The following is a 20,906-nucleotide window of genomic DNA, read 5'->3' as shown; positions in this document are numbered from 1 at the left end:
GGAATGTAAACAGCAGGGTTATGAAAGTTGTCAACATAGGGCAAATTATGATATTTAGTGGCAACAAGAAAGCATGTCCTCTGGGTTAGCTGTTTTCATACCCCTCTTCCAACTTGGCAAAGGAATACAGCACATCATGTTCCAAAGGAGATTATTTCCTACTACTCTGGCATTTAGCAGTATTAGTTCCCAACCTGATCATTGAGAGCAAGTGCAAAACGCCCTGCCATTACAACCATCCTAAGGTAAAACAGTGCCACTTTTTGGATGTAACTAAATGCTCATGATTTATTCAGAATTCTAAAAAACATTGACATTTTCATAGGGTAGCAAGCCTCTTCCAAGGATAATCAGCACACAGAGAGTGGAAGAATCTGACAGAGACACACAAATGATCAGTACTTTAGAAAACAAAAACTGAGATGAGACAGTGGGAGGACCACAGAAGAGAGTGCTAGAGGGTAACCAGAAGAACTGTCAAGGAAGCACTAAGGGACCAACAGAATATTTGACACAAGAGAATTAAAAGACATTTAGCAAGGAAATAAAAAACTGGAATGAAGATTTGGTTTTAGCCACACTCTTATTACTGTAAAGATAAATAAATATTCAGAAAGTAAAACATGACAAAATGCATCTGTTCTGCAGACAGAACAGGCAAACTCTGTATATAATTTTCTTACCTTTTATTTTAAAAACTGACTCTTAACAAAACAAATAAATAGAAACATCCTGAATTTTATTTCTCACATTTCCAGGCAGCTTTCCACCTTTCATTTCAGTACAAAGGGCACCTGACTCTTCTCACCTAACTTCCAACTGTCTGCATGACAGGTTTCAATTTGTCTGTTTTCCTCTCAACTGCACCATAATGATCACTTTAAAATGGGATCTCTTACCATATGTACCTCTAAAGACTAATTATGCTTCCAGTAGACTCTGCTCACCGTGGAATGTGTTTGAAATGCCGGTCAGTTGAGCTGCTCTCAAAGCATGCTCCCTGCAGGGTACCAGAGGGAGGATGGAAGTGAGAACTAATTTGAAGAAGATACTTTAAAATACTAGTAATTAATGTGAAATTTTCCTGTCAAAGTGTCTGGAGGGTACCGGAGCTGAGATTGGGGAAAGGAGGACCATTGGCTAGAGAGTTTAGAAACTGTCTTTGCTTTCCAGTATCTAACGGTAAAAATGTAATTGTATGGCACATTAATTTCTTCCAAACTGGTAACAGGAATGCTTGCTGTGCAGAAGAGCTTGCTTTAGATACCTGTAGCAAGTGGAAAACTGTGTAATAGACACATTATATCTTGCCCCAATCTTATCAGTTTCACTGTCCATAAGCCATGTCTCAGACATCTTGCTAAACTTAATGACGTTCTGTTTTCTCTTTACTGATACATTCTCACCAATAAATGGCAAGCAGACACAGTAATCAGTCATGGTAACCTTCAGAAATTCCGTTCTTACCAGTCAGGGCAAAGCTGTCTCTTCTTTCTTCTCTTGCCTTGCAGCCTTCCCCAGTAACACAGATGAGTTTCAAGTTCAAACCAACATTATGGCCTCATACAAAACATAGTCAAAATACGGTAAGTCACTTTGTTTTTAAAGTTACCACCTGAGACAAATCCTAGTAGCCTCATTTTTATCTTGTTCATGCTTTGCCTGGATTTCAGACAGGGAAAGGTTATGATCAACTTGCAGAGCTTCCCCTGTCCCAGTGATCCTAACTTCACAATATAAGGTTTCAGGAAGGCAGCTCTCACCTCTGTGAATCCAACATTACTTCTAAAGGGCATGTTTATATGGCCAGCAATGACTTTTAAACGTAATTGTCACACTTTTGAACACACAAATGCTTTCATATGCAGCACAGCATTCAAGGGAAGACTTTCAGATTGCACAGAGAATTACATACAAAAACTGTATCACTTCAGAGCAACCCCTCTTGCAAAAAGCCACAATTCCATTAAATTTTCACACATTTTCAATACACGCGTACATTCCCTTGAAGTGAAATGTGAATTTCATCTGTGCTCATCAGGACTGACTGATGGGAGGGCTTACCACACACAGTCAACTGCTGACAGCCACCACTGGCTATACGAAAAGATGTGTCAATGTCTGCTACTGAGGTACTCATACCAAACACTGCCAGTATTTTCTACTTACTGTGCAATACCCGGCATCTGCTAATCAGCATTTGTCCTCAAAGACTCTAAAAAGGTATCTAATGAAACAGATGCATGCTCTATTTCATATGAGAATCCAGAGTAAATGTGTCCATTCTGATTTGTTAAATGGAAACCACAACATCTTGCAAAAATACGAATTCTAGCTCAAAAAATTTGAATCCATGCACGCAAATTAATACTGGTAGATTTTTCCACATGAAGTCCTACAAAAAACCCCCCTCAACTCCCTGCTCCAAACCCCCCAGCAAAACCTCCACCGCCTCCGGAGGGAAGTGTTGCTAATCCTGTAAAGAAATCCCTAAGACAGAAAAACAAACTGCAGTGTAGTTTTCAAAGCCAGCCATCACCTGTGTAATTTTTGTTCATTTCCCTGACAGCTCTTTCACAGAAGCAAAAAGCCTTAATTTGTTCGAAAATATATATGAATTCCCATTCTCTTTAGCTGAGCTTTGGTTTTGGTTGGTTTTTTTATTTGAACAGAACTAAGTATTGCAGATATGAGGAATAAAATACAAAATGGGAGTTTAATTATGCTCTTTTGTAAGTCCATGGAACTTGCTAAAAAAATCCTACCAGATTTCTAAAGGCTCTGAAAGACATGGGTTTGGTAATTTTTTTAATTATGGCAGGTAGAATACTTTCCAGTTTATATTACATTCCACTTTACTCCCACAATCAAATGTGACTTTGAAAGCTCAGTCAAATGCATTACTCAGAAGTCTATAAATTGAGAAGAAAAAAATTGGGAGTCCTGAATTATTGTCTCCTCTCACTATTGCAACTGATTTTTCTCCCTCACCTGATAAATGAACGTATAATTTCCTATGAAGATGCTGTGCTATCTAAACCTCATACAATGCAGAGGCAAAACACGCACTGAATTTTGAAAAGTAAAGTAAGCTTTTACTTCAACTGAAAAACTGAAAAAATCCAGATATATTTAGAAATAAAACAAAAAAATCCTGTATGTGTCTGATCACAAGGCTCTGTTACCAGAGAGGAAAAAATGTCTCACAACCAACACACCCAGGGGCCAAATTTACCCATGAAGCCAGACATGAATAAGATGCAATGCTGAACCAAGCACAGATGTTATTTTTGGTATCTTTTTCAAGGACTGATCCTTGGTGAGGTGTAAGCTTCATGTTGTATGACATGGAATATATCATTAACAGCAGAGCAAAAGACACACTATTGTAAATGGGTAAGCAGTGACACCCCTGGAACAACCCTCATCACCTCAGTACCTACCTACACTAACACTCCCATCTTTTAGAGGAAGAAACTTACCTCACTCCCCAGTCTTTAAATAAGCTCCTTTATTTACCGCCTTTTATGAGAGTTTCTTTGTTCACAAAGGTCATTAAGCAGCCTGTATTCTAACCCCAGAAAGAGCTTACCATCCAGGCCAGGCAGAACAGTACTCCTCATGGCCAGCACCAAACCAAGCGGCGATCCAAAGAGGAAGAAATCAGACACCTCGAATTCAAATCGGCCCAGGTTTACTTCTGAGAGACTGGAAGTCACAGGAGGAAAGTCTGCACCATCTTTCAACACACTTGAGTGGATGCTGAGCAAAGAAAATGCACTGATTCAACAATAATGAAGAGGGCATCCAGAGAAAAAATCCATTCCCAAAACAGGCTGCTTAGAAAGCCCTAGCATCTCTAACTAGATCTAAGCAATATGCCTTAAACTGTAGATAGGTATTGCAGTATAGCAGCCACTTATGATTTTCACTGCGGCTATTCAGTAAATTTACTACCTTCAACATGCAAGAGTTTTCTACAGAATACTTATTGGTAAGTTATGCAAGGACTCTGAAGATTGAAGTTTACCTCCCCTCCCTTTTAGCAGTACAGATGTATGTAAGCTTATTCTAAAACTTCTGCTACAAATTCGAACCTACTTAGGTTGTATAAGGACAATGGTATTAAAAGGTTACAGTCATGAAGTATGTTACATGGGTACATAAAAAGCATTGTTCTAATCCGTTCCCTGAGCTATTAACTAGAATTTCACTACTTTTCAACTATTTATTACAGGTTAAAAATAGTGATGCTTATAGACAGCTTTTAATCTTTAAAGTGATTTAAACACTTTCAGTACTTAAAGGGGGCTTACAAAAAAGATGGCAGCAAACTTTTTAGCAGGGCCTGTTGCAACAGGACAAGGGGGAATGGCTTTAAACTAAAGGGGGATAGATTTAGACTAGATATAAGGAAGAAATTTTTTATGCTGAGGGTGGTGAAACACTGGCACAGGTTGCCCAGAGAGGTGGTGGATGCCCCATCCCTGGAAACATTCAGAGTTGACTATTCTATGATTCTATGGTTCTGTGATTTACTTTGTATGCCGTACATGCATGAGGTAAATACAGATCACCTATCCCTCACTGACAGAAAAGACTTGCCCCTCATTTAGTTCTGCTGGAGACGAAATTACTACATTCAGAAGCAGAAAAGTAGCATATACACCTGCTGTCCAGTCATGAGACAGAGCAGAACATGCCTCCAGAGTGTGCAGAACCTGGCTGAGATGCTGACTGTGCTGACTTCAAGAGCTGTAACTGAAGCCCTCGTGAGTTATCTGCACACTATACTCTGCGTCAGTGGCCAAGCATGGAGCAGAATGCAGAAATCCTGAAGACTGGTCCCAAATCAGGCCAGGACACCAGGTCTCTCTTTCAATCTGAGAACCTAGTGACATTCTCAATTTATAACCTGATGTTATTAACTGAAACTCCGGGGACCAAGCTTAGGGCCCCTTTAGGGCAGAAATGAAGAAAGCCAAGAATTAAATCCATCATTGGCACAGCGGTTAGGAGTTACCTCTCTATGCCAAAAGCACTCAGACAAAAAGCACAAGCTGACACACTGAAACACAACCACAGTGTGTAGGACAAGGACATTTCTGTGTGAAAGAGCGATCTTTGTAACCTCATTACTCACGCTGACACAGCACCGCTAAATTGCAGTAAATGAGCTCACGGGGAAAAATGTCTTAATGATCTTACGCAAGTCTCACAGACAGGAAACGAAAGGCTTGGAATCTCTGTGTACAGGGTGGGTCAGAGGATGACATGGTTTGGTTTGATTTGTGGTTTTTTTCCCCCTCTTTACCTTACCAAGGAATTTTTTCTGCCGTCTTTAGCCTGTGTTTGTCCAGCTAGTCCTCAATAACTCAGCAACAGCCTAAAGTTTGAGGAGTCCAAAATGCGAATGGAAGATAGCACTTTTCTATCTGCTTGCTTAAGTACAGCTGCATGTAAAGCTTTCAGTTTAAAATCATAGATACACAGGAAATGAAAAAAGGCTTGGAAGAAAACTGTTATCTTTGTCTTTTAATTATCCTATTATCCCCCAAGTCTGAAGTCCTTTATACAAGCCAACACTGTGCTTTAAACATAACACAGTACTCCTTCTATACAAGAACCTAAAAGTGACTGACCAAAAAAATCTTCATGTTTTCAGTTGTAGACAAACCAAAAACAACCATTCTGCCTCAGAGGGAAGACACTTTACAATGTATCGATATCCCAATGGTAAACCCAATGGTTTGAAAATAAAAGCAGAATAGTCAGCAAAGCAAAGTACATTCAGTCAAAGCAAGAAAAGAAAAGAACTAAACTACTACTAACAAAACTGCCAGACTTGAAGTACAGTAGTAAGTCTGCACCATACTCAGCTATAGCAGAACTGAAACTTCAACACACAATAAGACTTCTCCCTCTGTGTCACTCCCAATGAAATAAAGGAAATAAGATGATGGATAGAGGAAAAAAAGCACAAAGAATTCAGATAAATAAAAAAACCAAATAGATTAGAACAGGCAGAAACAATGAGACAAAGGGAATGCTTCTCTTCCCATCAAATCTGCGTTTTTAAAGTTTTCTTAGGATCAAGGAAAGCTAATTAAGTTAACTCTCCTCCCAACCTTCTCCTCATTTAAGCCAAATGTTTATGCAGGGGTTTTTTTTGTTTTAAAGCTGATCTGAATAGATCATAGACCAATGGGAGCACCTAAAGTAATTATCTCACTCTTTACAGAATAACAGAAAGCCTGTAAGTGAAGTCAGAGGGATCTTTAGAAAGAAAAATGTAACAGAAATTTAGAATTATGAAGCATTCATCCATCTTGATTTGTGTGGGCTGCACTGAAGAAATGGAACTACTTGCATTCAGTTTTGCATATTCAAAACTCTCACAACTGAATAAAGATTAAATAAAAAACTCTCCACGTGTGAGTAAGTTCATACTAGACCCACTATATCTATGGTTTTCTTTGAGGGGTATACAGTGGCTTTAAGCAAACCTCCAGAAACACACCACAAACAATAAAAACGATTCTGTTGCTCTGGTGCCGACAGGCTCCATTCAATAGGAAAGCCTATTTCTTTTACTCAGTCATCGAACACTAGTTACCTAGACAAGAAAGCATGATGTTGGGTTATAGTATCACAGTCATAGGTGGATGAGTCACTCTGTTTCCTAGGCAACGGCTGCCTTGGCTTCTCATCCTCCATGATTCCCGAGATGTCAATATTGCTTTTGCTCAGGCGTTTGCTGCCACCCAGACTGGAGTCCTCTGCTAAGAGGGGATTATCCTTCAGAGAATGAACAGAGCAAAAGGAAGATTTAGACAGTGACCAAAATACGACAGAGCTTATATGAAATGGCTGCATTTATACATTTGACCTCACTTTATCCAAGAAAGGGTGGAAGGGGTTAGACTTTCTCTCTGCAGTAGAGATAAGGAAAGAGATGAAGACTAAATTTCCCTAGTTTTATCCCTCATGACTTCATCATTCTTAGAGAACTATGAATATCATAAGGTAATCAGAAGGGGCCTTACCTGAGCGCACAAAATGCCCATTACAACATTAATGGTCTTGCTCATCACGTTCCATTGATGCGGGACCTGATTTTTTAAGAATGTGAACTTCTGTGGGATGCAAGAGGAGACCAGTGGTACCATATCTTTAAGGTACCCCTTAAAATAGGAAATAGATTTATTTATTGTTCATTTCCTCCAGCACTTCTGCAGCTCGCACCAGCATCCTCCCTGACATATCCCTATTACCCCCGGACTTTTATTCCTGCATCCATTTCAGTAGCCAATGCAAACGCTGCTTTTCAAAACAAACACCATTGGACTGAATGCCCCCATTCATGCGTGAGATCTGGGTGCATGAGGCATGCAAGATCTGGTTCTTTCTAACAACTGTGTAATCCAATTCTGTATAAATCTCCTGCTATTCAGATCAACAAAATAAGACAGTGTGAAAATGCCTGACATCTGTTTTTACAAAACTTCAAAGATACGAACATCAACAAGGCACGCTGGGAGAACAGATACAGTTAAACTCTTTCTAATTGCGGAATTATTGGTTTTCATCCACATTCCACTAACTCTTACCAATGCAGTATGGGATATGATACAACTTGCATTAGCATCTTAATAACTTGCAGAAGATTAGTTTAGGACCAGCATGTTCACAGACAATTATTCCTGTGATGGTACAATGAAAAAACTTAACATGTGGGTAGGAATCTCTTTCTGCATTTCATAGTAATGTAGCAAAATTCACATCATGCCAACTTTCATATTAAAGTTGTGTAAGATTTAAGACCTTGCTTGGCATAATACTAATGTATCTACTATGCTAAAATTAAGCCTCACTTCTTGTAGTTGTTACTGAGTGCAGAGAACTATTTCACAGGGCCAGGTAGGAGGTAAGGGCTCCTGCTGTGTGTTGGCAGCTGACTGCTGCCACCGTTTTGCGTGCTAAAGTGATGTAAAATCAAAATAAAATCTCCACCTAAAATATGTGCTTCTGTTAAGTTGAAGCCAACTACAGGCCCTACTTGTATTTTTTTATGCAACCAGTAACTTTTTTTTCAGCCTGACACTGACTCTATGTAGCTTGATTTGCCCCGCAGTTTACAACCTTACACTGAAGTAAGTTTTTAAAGTCCTTTTTAGCAACTCTCTCTATGCTCCAGAACACCAGGGACCTTTCAAAGCCAAAATTCCTATAACCAAAGTGTTTATGACAGTTTCTTACAGAGTAACTTTTCATAGGTGAATTCTCAAGAACATAAGTGAACAACATGTCTTTATCTGCTCACGTCTCATGATTATCTCAAATTGATTAGCCAAGTTATTTATTTACCTCTTAGCCTTCGTGATGAGTTCCGATCTCTAGCTTGTTCCCAAGCAACAGTGCCGTGAAAATGCAATATATTTATGATTTTGAATTGTAACTTGCATGCCTGCAACCTTTGCCTAAAATTCCAATTTGGTATTTTTACTATGAATAAATTTATTAGAGTGCATAAGAATATTCATGGTGGCACACAAAATGGAGGTGAATCCACATACACATAGCTGAAACGGAATTTTTAGAGATTGAACCAAAGCCCATGAAATACACTGACAAATCCCTTGATTTAAATCGGCTGTAGGTCAAGCTCTTAAACATCACACCACCTGAGACTTCTGAAAACCGTATCAGTGCTGTCAAGTCTCTGAGTTTCATCAAAACCCTGGTGACATTTTAAGGCTCTCTTCGTTAAAATCACATGGCAGATATGTCAGCATCTTGGCTCCCATTACTTTTTAAAAAGGAATTCCTGTCAATGGATTGAGAAAAATGGGAACCCTTGAAGGTGCCAGAGCAAGAAAGCAGATGCAAGGAACTCAACATGATTAAATACTTTTGTTTAGGTCTCTTGATTTCCTGGTGGTCTCAGGAAGAAGTCTGGCTGTTGGAAAGGCATAAAGTTGACAGTAACGTAACACCAAACGCTTTTCTTTTAGTCACACACATATTTCTCCACAGTATTTAAAAACTAGCTTGTGTCACCACAGAACTAGCTAAGAAGACTTTTTAGTAATGGAAGCTAGTATCTTCATCCCTGAAAGCTGGTAACAATTCACCTTTGTCCTCTAAGCTTCAGTAACGGGTTCTCCTTGCAGGGGGTGTGTTCTTCTCTTCTGTCATAAGACCTGTCTACTCTCAGACAGGTCAATTTTGCAGGAGTTTGACAGTCTCGGAACAATACTGTGTGGGAAAAGCATCAAACTCCCTTTTCTGCACTGCTATCATTAAGGTTAGCCTAGCATACCTAGCATTTCAGTTATGCATGTTGATTTATTGGGCACGACGTTTCTGTCAGAGACACAGTAGAATGCTAGCTGCTTTTTCTTTTTTTTTTTTTTTGTTAAACTCTAGAATAATAACCATCACCTAAAGCAAGTTAACAGGACATGGCATGCTATTATTGCACTGCACAAGAAAGCCTTCATTTTCTTTGGTCAAAATCAACACATTTTAAACTTGATTTTCTATGGGTAAAACTCAGGTCTTCCAAAGCATACATGCCACAGACAGTTCAATGAGGGAAGAAAAAAGTTGTTTTAGAAGGACAAGGGACTAGATCTCCCTGAGACGACCCTAGGGAAGGTCACTGGGAAATTGGTTAGGCATTGTACAAGAGAGTAGGATTCAAAGTTGTTCTTTTCCTTGTTGCATATAGCTCTCTCCCCACACTCATTTACATTTTCTCCATCACTGCTCCCTGCACCTGTCTCCTTGGACATAGCATTATGCCACTGCATTACACTCTTGAAGTGTCATTGGAACACTTCACAATTCATAACAACAAACGACCCAAGTGAAAACAGACTTTATCACGCTTAGTACTTTTAAGCAACTTGCAAAGAGTGTAAAATCCAACTAGACAAAACAGAGGATGTGAGAAACAGTGCAAGGCTTACAGATGAGGACTGAGGCATGACAGATCAAGAGACTTGGCCAAAGTCACGCAGACAGACTATGGAAAACATGCCCATTGAATCTATTTCTCTGAAGCTACAGAAAGAACAAGTTCATAGGACAGGTATTTCCCATAACCTCACTCAGTACTGGAGCACGTTAGCAGTCCTGTGCATGTGGGGTGAGACTTCATGTCAAGAAGAGATGTTGGAGAACCTAATCTGTTCTCCAGAATTATGCAGATGAGTTGCAGGAAAATGAAACCAAGACAGCAGCAGTATATGATCTATGAGATGAACCTTCCCACACTGTTCCACCTATAGTCTTTCAACAGCCAAGAGCACTTCCTGGCTTCTGTGACAAGTAAATAATTGGTCTTATTCCTGAGAACAGGGAACCTGGGAACTATAGTTAGTGCTGACTCTGGAGCTAGCTTTTATCCCATGAACAATCTGTTCATGTGATAGTCCCTTGGGGACTGAACTGGGACCAAATTCATTTTACACATGTTACTGAACAGCCATTCAATAGGGAAAGCCTGACAGCCATTTCACAGAGACAGCAGGTTATTTGGTGAGAAGTACTATCACTGAGAAATTAGCTTCTCTAAACCATCTGGGCCTTCTCTGCATCTGAACGGTGAAAATTACATCAGATGCTAAGAGTATGTCAAAATGTCTGCACACTGTGGTATCACAGTGAAGAGAAAGTGTTCAAATTTATAGTAGTCTAATACTTTAAAAAAAGTCTTGTTAAAAAATCCCCTATTCAAATCTATTCAAAAAACCTGGCCAGATTTTAATCTCACTGGTCTGAGCATTTAGGTTCACCTTCATGACGCAGTCTTTCTTGTATACTGCAAAAGAGACCGAGACAATTCAGCATTTATATTAGCCAGTTCAGGGAGTGAGAAATCGTTCCAAAAAATATACTAAACCACTTAAAAAGACATTAGGCAACACATTAGAAGAAGGTTGAGGAGATCAGTATAGAGACTATTTGCTGCATTTTAAACAGTTAAAAAGCTTGCTTTCCATTGCTACAAGCTCTTTCAACTCCCCCACATGCCACAATTAAAATCTCAGTCTTAATCTCATTAAAATGGTATCAATACTGGGATCTGAATCAGTCACCCACAGGTGGCTTTTATCTATCCTTGATCCGCGTGAAGCAAATCGTCAACTTTCTCCATTCATCCTAATGAAGAGTCATCTACTTATGAGTATTTTAGCTGTTGCAACAGAAGAGAACCTTCTTCCTCTTCTAAGAGACAGTGTTCCCAACCAAGTACAGTGACTGCTAATATAAGACTTTGGCTTTCCACTTCTGATGATGTTCACTTCATCCTTCTGTCTTTTAATAACCCAAGGAGTGATATGACGATGATGATGACGACAACGCTGGCTTTCTTTGTTAAGTATTTTGACATTTATAAATGTAACTGATTTTTAAAGAGCAAGAGTTACTAGTCTGGTCTGAGCAGAATGACATTTGCTCTACTGCAGATTCTTTTATTGAACATGCAGGTAGATTTTCAAATACTGCCCTGTACAAGCATGTACACACAACAATCATCATAATCTCAGTAATCATTCACATTTCTGCCTATACTGTAGAAGTCACTACCTATTACGGATAATCTTGACTTGATTATTTAATGTATACTGGAAACTAAAATACAGAAAACAGACTCCAACACACAAACCAACAAATACTCACCTGGGATAGTAGAGGAATGTACCATTCTAATTCCTTATTTACATTGCCTCATTAAATTAACAGGCCCTCTCTCTCCAAAAGGAAGTTTCTAGTGCCTAAAACTGTGAACTATTCAGTGAATGTAATGGTCACTGCATCACCAGTCTAGCTTATTATTATGGACCACTTTGAAATAAACTGAGTAAGAAGGGAACTATATAAACCTAATTTACTCTATTTTCACAGTTTATAAGCAGCACATAAAATGCAATGGTTGAGAGTACCTCAGTATCAACCTTATTTCCAACTAGTTTCATTTCACAAATGCCCCTGACATTTGTGAAATGGAAAAGTAAAAAACTCTCTTATATTTCTGCGTCTCAAACTCTTCCAATGAGATCCATTTCTACTGGAGACACCAAGGAAGGGAAAAAAACCAAAACAGTAAAAAAAGAGTCCTCCTGAATGTGTTTCACAGGAGCAAGCTGGGAACAATGGACAGAAAGACAAGATAAGGAAGTAAAGGAATACTTAGTTCTTCTGAACACACAGAGTAGTAGAGATGAAGACGGGAGGAGAAAAGGAAAAAGATGGAGAGAGGAATGGGAAGAGAAGCTCTGTGGTATCAAGAAAGAGATCTGATCCCCACTCAGATTCATCAGCAGCCCTTGCACAATCAACCCCACTGTAGGACTGGGATCCAGGAGGACGATTTCTCCATTTACTTTGCTTGCAATGCACTGTCCTCAGTGCTGGTACTGTCAAAGGCTGGTTGCTGAGAATCCAGAGCCATGTTATTAATGGTGAGTAATTCTCCTTCCTGGAAACATTTAGAGGATGTCTCCTTGCTCGAGAGCACTCCCATCACACATAGCTCTCAACTGAACCAAGCAGGTTGGTATCACTGAGCCCATTTTTGAGGGGAGAGGTAACTAAAGAGTCAAGAGATGAAACAATTTGGCCAGGGTCACAAAACCATCAAAGAACAGAGCGTGGGCACCTCACTCAGTGTCAACTCTAATACACCACATCCCCTCTCCATATCTACTTGAGTCTGAAGTACGTAAGATTAGTTGAACTTCAATTTTCTTTCTTAAGTGTTGAACACAATAATGAAGTTACATGCTAGCATTACTTTAAAAAATTGTTCTTTTACTATCATAAAATCTTTCCTGGATCACAGTTAGAATTAATCCTCCCTTCTCTCCAAACGTAGCACTCATACAGACACCGTTATGCTCAGTGGTCCATTCACAGATCCTCAGGTGACTTGCATTCCTTATCAGGAAGGAGACATTCTTTCACCAGTCACTAAAACTTATTCATGAACACATCTTAATGCTAGACTACCCCCAGGCAATAGCATAAGGAATTCCAGACCCTACGTGAACAAATAGAAAAAATTATAAAAAGAAAGAGAAAAGATTTTGGCAAAAACAGGAGCCTACCAGAGATTACTGAGAGAGGACATGTTTGCATCTACAGTTAGGGATACAATAAAGGGACTTGGTAACCCTACTTTAAAGATTTACAGATAAAGCCTTCACTAGTGATTTCTGTGTATCATAAAACTGAAACTGCAGACTTAATTTTCAGACAGCAATTTTTTGATATATGAGCAAAATCCCAGGCTATCATGGCAATTTACCAAATCCTTAAATTTTCTCTGGTTTATATGGAGCCGATTTCCTCCAGGGAATGATTCTATAATGAATCTATAGGGTTTCAGCTGTGTGGATTTTTTCTCTTCACCTGGATGCTGCTGATGCTTCCTCTCCTGCTACTGTTCCGACTCTCATCAGCTGTATTAGAATTATAGCAGATGGCATCAAAGCCCAAAATTCCTCCAACGCAGTCACCAATGAGACACACCTGAGGAAATAAAAAGATTTTTTTGGGAGATGTAGCAAGTGTTTTGAAAGAAACAAAAAGCATCACAGCACTGCAGAGGAGTTGCTGTCTTACTTTATACCCTTGTTCCTGTTTTTTTTACACCTTGGTTCCTATTGCAGCTGAAAATGTGTAGCCACTTTCTCCCACTTCCTTTTATCTCCAGACATATACCCTATGCCAAGAATATCTGTCCCAGGTACTATTTTGACCAGCTGGGAGTTCTGCCAAATGGGCTAGAATTCTTCCAGCTGCCTGCAGCCAGATTCCAGCTCGAAAAGTCCAGGTCACCGGACAACCTGTCTCACAAAGATTTCAAGCCACTTATTTCCTTCAGAATCATATAGGGAAGGGGATCTCAACAGATTAAACACAGATTGTTACTCCCCTGTCAGGACAAGGGAATGGAACTTTTAAATGAGGTATTAAGCAGAGAGATTCACTCTTGCTTCACATTTAATATAAACATACAAGCTACCTTCAAAGTGTGGACCTGGGAATTAAAATACATAGAGTACTAAAATTGGGAACTCAATAGTTGGAGTAATTTTATGGCACACTAGAATTTACCTCACAAGCCAATTCCACTGAACACCTCCCCATCCCACAAGAGATGATTCTTTCTCCCTGTCCCCCGTCTGTGTCTAAGGATGAGTAATAGCTGTATTACCTTTCTCCTTGATAACAACCCCCACAGTTCCACAGGTTCCAGCAATCCTTTCTCTCCAATTCTCAAACTGAAGCAAACATCTAGGCTGTTGTTCCCAACTCCAACTAGTTTAACAGAAGACATTACCTCTCCTTACAAACCTTAACTTGCTTCTAGCCTTAATTCAGCTTGGCTACAACACTAAACCAAGTTTTGGATAACAGGATGTTGTGCATGATTTCTTCAAAGTGAAGTGTGTTAGGAAAAGCGAGTGTTTCAAGATGCAGGTAGGGAAAAACCTCAAACTTCTCTTAGTGCATCTCCACATTCCACACTCTCTTAATTGAGTGCATTTCTTGGGATAAAAACATTTTAAAAAATAAAATAAAATATCAAAATACATTAAGGTAACATCTATCCTAAGACAATTCTAGTTCTAAAGTTGTATACAACTGAACAGCATGTTGATTTACTCTCTGATTTTCAAATTCCTATGCCACACAATGAAGTCCACAAAGAACTGAAAATTATATGATACAGGTAACCTTAGTAAAATTAACAGCACGTTTTGTGGGGGATTAATAGCATCTCCTTCAATTTACGATTTCATTTCTAATCCTCACTGTTATTGCCATTAAGGTAATGGAGTTAACTTGTTCCAGGTACTGTACAAAACCAAAAAGGCAATCTCTGATGTAATGAACTTGCAATATAAATGGAGAGAAGAGACCCAAATATGAAAGGAAAGGTACACGGTGGGAGGTCAGGTTATATGGTATGTATTTTAGAAGTACAGGACTTATTCACAGGTAGAGTTGAGATTTCTATCTAAGGACCAAAGCAAAACACTGTAGACAGCACAGAGAAATCACTTCCATTCTAACAATGCTGGTAATTGTTGATGGTGAAAATTCTGTGGAGCATACAGAGGTCATGCAGGCTTTTCCACATGAAAAATTAATATATACGGTTTGTAAAACACACCAAAGAGACTTCTTTGTAGCTTTGTCAAAGAAAAAAACCCCGTAACACTCAATTTCTATTGAGAGAATTGTTTTCACAATTTATTCTGTAACTGGTATAATTCTTCTTTACATAATCTCACCTTTCATAATGTTCTGTCACTGCAGCTGGGCTGTTTTTATGTGTCAAGCAATAATAGTTTACGATGGATATTAAAACTGGCTTCAAACCAAATTTTAGTCTAAAAATATTGCTATGCCACAGCATAATCTTATTACTGCTATGGAAATGAATTTGTTTGTGTAGTAAGACACATGCTTTCCTTCAAAGATTACACTGTACTCTATATTAAATGTCTTTTTTTTTTTCCTTTTTCTGAAGTCTGGAGGTCACTGTACTATAAGGAAGTGTGTGTTTCTGGCTACGTAGAGGGCCCCATCACAAAACAATTTCAGTAACTCACACAGGGTAGCAGTATCCTATTTATTCTATGTGAAGCACGAAAGTACTGTTTTTTGTAGTCTGAAGATGGAGAAGCAGGAACAATACCTGTGACACGTCAGCTGGAAGAAGTTTGCAGGTGACTTCACTGGGGAGTGGGTCACATCACAAAAATTACATGACTTTCCTAAAGTTACACAGGAAATATGCAACACTGCTGGTAACTGAGTATTTGTCTTCTAAGTTTCTTTACTGTCAATTGTTTTATTACTACTGTGATAGAGGCAAAAAAGAAATAGCAACAGTTAAATGTTGGAATCCTTATGCTCTTAGTCAGAGATGCCCCAACTTTTCTATCAGCTATAGCAGGTGTGTGAGGAACTCAGTAACATAGATTATCATTTGTCTTGGGCTGGCATGCTTGTTCACTGCTTAGCATACCACACTTAGCGCACAGCTAAGGCTCTTATACATTACCAGAGTTCATAGCAATACTTAGTAAGAGCTTAGGGGTCAAAATGCTTGTGGGAGAAGGTATAGTATCTTCTAGCAATTGAGTAAGTCCAGGTTAGATACTGCACAGGATTCCAGAAGTGTCTTTCTCATGCTGGGCACTGAGAAGGCATTTTGCATAGGCAATCCCATGCTAACATTCATTCATCATATCTGCAGTATTTTCCTGCACTCATAACTCAAATCCCTCAACACAACGGCTTAAAAAGAAACAGCCTTGCTCCGAAGGAATTTTACTTTGATGTAAGAGAAAATAGTCCTACCTGTCCATTAAAACCAGCCCCATCTGTAGATTTGAGAAATTCATTGTAAACTTGATTGGCTCTACTGATCACCATGGCAACTGCATCCTGGTACTGAGGGGATGAAACAGCCAGCAAGGGCAAGGCAGCCAGTGGGATGTGGTCTTCACTGCTGCTGAGACAGCTCTCATCATAGCTGTAGGGATTTAGGCTAGAGAAGGACATGCTATCATCAGGAAAAATGCAAGAGGCAGCACACAGCATTAGAGAATGAACAGTTACTTATTGACAGAAATGGATTGGGCTATTGCAGTTCACAATGAGAGAATACAGGAAAGATCATTTTCTCACAGAATTCAACTGCCTAAAAAATCAAGGAGTTACTGCTTTATGTGGATGAGATCATGCTAGAAGGCATTTCTGTAGTTAAACATACTTGATGCAATTTTTCCACATACGAGAGACATAATTTAGAACAGCAAAGAGATTATTCCGTTTCAGCTTTTTCTTATTCCCATATAACAACTTACTACATCAAAGAACGGGATCCAATCATCACAATGGAATATTGTTTCCTAGAACACGTGTGACAAATGTATTGTTCAAAAGCATATAAAAACATTTTTCCCAGTGTCCCATCCTTTCAAAAAGATGGAACAAAGCTGCACACATTCTGAAATCATATGTAAATGTTTGCATAGTAACATTTGCAAAAAGGAGGTGACTCGACTGAAAATGCAAGCTTAAATTTGATAGGATGTCAGCTTTATTTTAGCTTGGATGAGCACCCTGCAAGTTTCTCAGTAAATCTGCCAATTGTGTCTTGACTGATTTTTATTGATGAGTGGGGAAAACAATTCACAGAGAGCCAAAGATGCAAGGCACATTAGTGTGTGCCAGATTCTCTTACAGTAAGTTGACTGTCCTTTAGAGATTAAAGAAAAGTCAGAAGTATTTTGGATAATTCAGCTCATCCAAAGTTCATTGAAAGCTGCAGACAGGCAACTTCAACACTATTTTGTATTCACTTTCTTTAAGAACTTTGTGGGCTATCACAATATTAAAAAGCAAGCTGCCTGAAATGGAATTAGAGTCTCTGTCTTTGCTAAAACCTGCATCCTTGAGACTATTACCAGGGTAATGGAAGAAGAACGGAAGACTTGCAACGCTCAAGTATGGAAGCTGGTCTGTGTTCATGTCCTGAGCCTCACCGGACACTTCCACACTTGTCTCTTGCTGAAGTACTCCAATGATTTGGTATTTTTCATCTGAAGTAGTATAACAGTTTCTATGTCCTGGAGCTCAGCTGGTCTGCCAAGCTGTGTCAATTTATCAATTAACACAGCTTCATTTTGCCAGCTGATTAGATCATCCAAATGCACAGCAGACATACAGTTATGAATACTAACTCTCAAAAATGAAAAATGAACCTTAAAAACCTACATAAAAAGGACTCATTTACTCTAACAATTGGCAGATAACACCTCAGAAAGGGAAAGGGAGAAACACAGGAAGAAAAAAATTATGAAGTAAATGTTTGAAATGGAAAAAAATACCTGCATATGTTTTCATAACAAAAGTAAAATGCAAACAATATTCACAAGAGAACTACACAAAACAGAGTCAATGGAAAAATGAATAGCTGGTAATATTTTTTTTCGTGGCTACAGGAATATAGATCAAACTGAAATCGAGCAATTATTGTCTAGACAGTTAATCACAGTTAACTGGCTTAGAAATGAGGGTTTGGGTTTTTAATTCCAATTTATTTTATTGTAAAGGTTGCGACCACAGAGACCTCCATTGTTATCGTAAACACAACACAAAGGGAAGAAAGATCCAGACCACCGAAAGAGTGTATGGAAGAGATGAAGGTGCTTATCAATAGGGGACATGCTAAGTATTAGTGCTGAAGCTGAGACAAACAGGTAAAATATCAGCGCTGGAGCTGAAAGGAGCACGAGTCTTGTCATCTCGATGCATTGGCAGGACACTGCAGAAGGTCGTTCCAAAGCACCAGCTTGGAAACATCACACTTGCACAAAGGCTGGAGATGGACAGGGAAGGAATCACAAGGAAGCAGCTGAAATCACCAAATGTAAGAGCCTGACAGATTAAAGTCACCGGTGTTAGAACCTAACACCTCCCTGATAAAAGGCAGCAAATGACTAGGCTGCAAGACAGAACTGGTCTTCCATGGTGGGTAAGAGTACCCCTGGCTCCCAGGGGAGAAGTGATTGATGGCACAGTGGCATCTGCCAGCAGGGATAACTGAGACTGCACCATGGAGATGGGGGGTGAGGGGTTACCCAACCCAGGGGGGAGGGGGGAGGAAAGGAGGAACAAGGGAATAAAAGCTTATTCTGAATGCAGAAAGCATCTGGCTAGATGCAGATCAAGACAAAACACTGGTCCCTCCTCAAAACTTCCTCAGGTCAGCAGTCCCTGACCATGGCAGAGGTGAGAGGAGAAGGCAGAGGGGGAAATCACCCATACGGTAACACTTGTTTGGATAACTGTCACGTAACCATTTTTTGACTTTTATGGTTTGGCTATCTGCACTCCATGCTAACAGTCCTACGGACTTGCTATTGCTGTTTCTGAATGCCAGAATATGCATTTACTTCCTCCACTTTCAGGATAAAAGAAAAACAAGGAATAGAAAATACTCAAATCATAATGACTGGACTTCTCCATACGCTTTCTAATTAAATTATAAAAGTATTTTAAAAAATTGATTAGGACAATGCAACACCAAGAGCTTACATTGCAGGACCCACCACTGTGCAAGCAGCATGTAAGGGGCTGAGCACTCCAAAACTCATCCAAAAACTTTCATCTCATTTGATTATTCATATGCTTACTTTCCTACTTAAGTGTTTGCTTCCTAAATGTAACTTTTGTTTTGGCCTTTTTTTTCCTTCTCTCTCCTCCCCCCCCGCCCAAGTTTGCAATTACTATTCTCCAGTTTGCCTAATACTGTAATTTAGGAGCTCTAGTCTGAGGTGTGAACCAATGTATGCTCATCAAATCACATGCTATAAAAAGCATAATAGTTGATCCACTCTGGGATACTTTTCTCCCTGAAAAGGGAAGAGACGGCTCTCAGGTCATCTAGCTGGAACAAGAATGTGCCTTAGTTTTAACCCTTATCTGTCCTTAGCAGCAAAGACAGAGATAAGTGTCACAGGAGATGAGTCAATGCATTACAAATTTACACAGGTTGCATAAACAGTGTCTTTCTGATTTATACGAGAGATACAGGAAACTGAAAGTGATGGGAGTAGATGGGAGCAGACCAGATTAAACAATCTGAAACATTTACTAGATGGAGTGATTTTGCCCTTAAAGATTCCTTTTCTTTAAGCCGCTATTTGCAAGGCAGGGAAGAGAACTGCATAGGTGCATTCAGATGAAAAGTCCCAGTGGAATCCCTCAGCACACAGACACAGCATAATTCAAAACCTGTGCCAAGGTAAACAGAGCGTTGTACTACCTTGGCACACACTAAGCCTGCACATTCAGAAAATGGAGGATACATTCAAACCAAACAAGAAATCTTGTGCTGCTGCTTAGTCAGTCATCTGGCTCACCCTCAATGAAACATTACAGTAATTAAAAAAACACTTCCTCCCCCACAGTTTGCTAAATGGAATGTTTACCACAAGTTTATGTTCCACAACTGCATCCTGGAGTTCTGGCTCTGAAAGCTGTTGGCATGAAGCTGCAGATATGTGAGAGCAGGGAATCATCTCTCCTTTTGTCAGCCCCAAATGGGTACATCACAAGCAGCTTCATGCAAGAACACACCAAGGCAATACCAATCTTATGTCAGTGCCGGGAATGATTCTATAAGACATTCAAACATCCAGCTTCGCTATTTTCAGTCTGGCTGAATACTGTGTGCTGCAACAAGAGGGATACAAAAAACACTGAAAGAAAGTGGGAGCTCTGTTCATTTGGGCCGCTAGCACACTCTCCTTCTTCCACTCTACCAGCTCTTCTTCCAGATAGTTGAGACCTGCAGGCACTGCATTATGGGATACCTAAGAGACACTACTGAGCCCTGTGTTAATCAATGGCCCAAATGGGCAAGTGTGCTGGTTTTGGCTGGGACAGAGTTAATTCTCTTCGCAGTAGCTAGTATGGGGCTATGGTTTGGATTTGTGCTGAAAACAGTGCTGATAACACAGGGATGTTTTAGTTACTGCTGTGCAGTGCTGACACAGAGTCAAGGCCTTTTCTGCTCCTCACCCCACCCCACCAGCGAGCAGGCTGGGGGGGCACAAGAAGTTGGGAGGGGACACAGCCGGGACAGCTGGCCCCAACTGACCAAAGGGATATTCCACACCGTATGGCGTCATGCCCAGGCTGAACACCTGCCTGCCCATGGGAAGTAGTGAATGAATTCCTTGTTTTGCTTTGCTTGCACATGGGGCTTTTGCTTTCCCTATTAAACTGTCTTTATCTCAACCCACGAGTTTTCTCACTTTTACCCGTCCGATTCTCTCCCCTTCCCACTGGAGGGGGGAGTGAGC

The 20,906-nt window shown here is 39.8% G+C and overlaps 1 protein-coding gene across 1 annotated transcript in view; it reads right to left on the bottom strand.

The window, feature by feature from the left end:
- The window catches only part of PITPNM3 (PITPNM family member 3), a 144,197-nt gene that overhangs the window by 25,561 nt on the left and 97,730 nt on the right, over positions 1–20,906 (bottom strand). Inside the window, exons 8-11 of the mRNA XM_019471787.1 lie at positions 16,390–16,579; positions 13,423–13,542; positions 6,617–6,798; positions 3,593–3,762 (exon numbers count right to left, since the gene is read on the bottom strand). Of these exons, the coding sequence (XP_019327332.1) occupies positions 3,593–3,762; positions 6,617–6,798; positions 13,423–13,542; positions 16,390–16,579 (662 nt within the window). The remainder of the gene's footprint in view (positions 1–3,592; positions 3,763–6,616; positions 6,799–13,422; positions 13,543–16,389; positions 16,580–20,906) is intronic.

This window comes from Aptenodytes forsteri, unplaced genomic scaffold, assembly GCF_000699145.1.
Source record: "Aptenodytes forsteri isolate BGI_AS27 unplaced genomic scaffold, ASM69914v1 Scaffold66, whole genome shotgun sequence".
NCBI classification, from domain to species: Eukaryota; Metazoa; Chordata; class Aves; order Sphenisciformes; family Spheniscidae; genus Aptenodytes; species Aptenodytes forsteri.
This window is presented reverse-complemented; position numbering and strand designations above follow the sequence as displayed.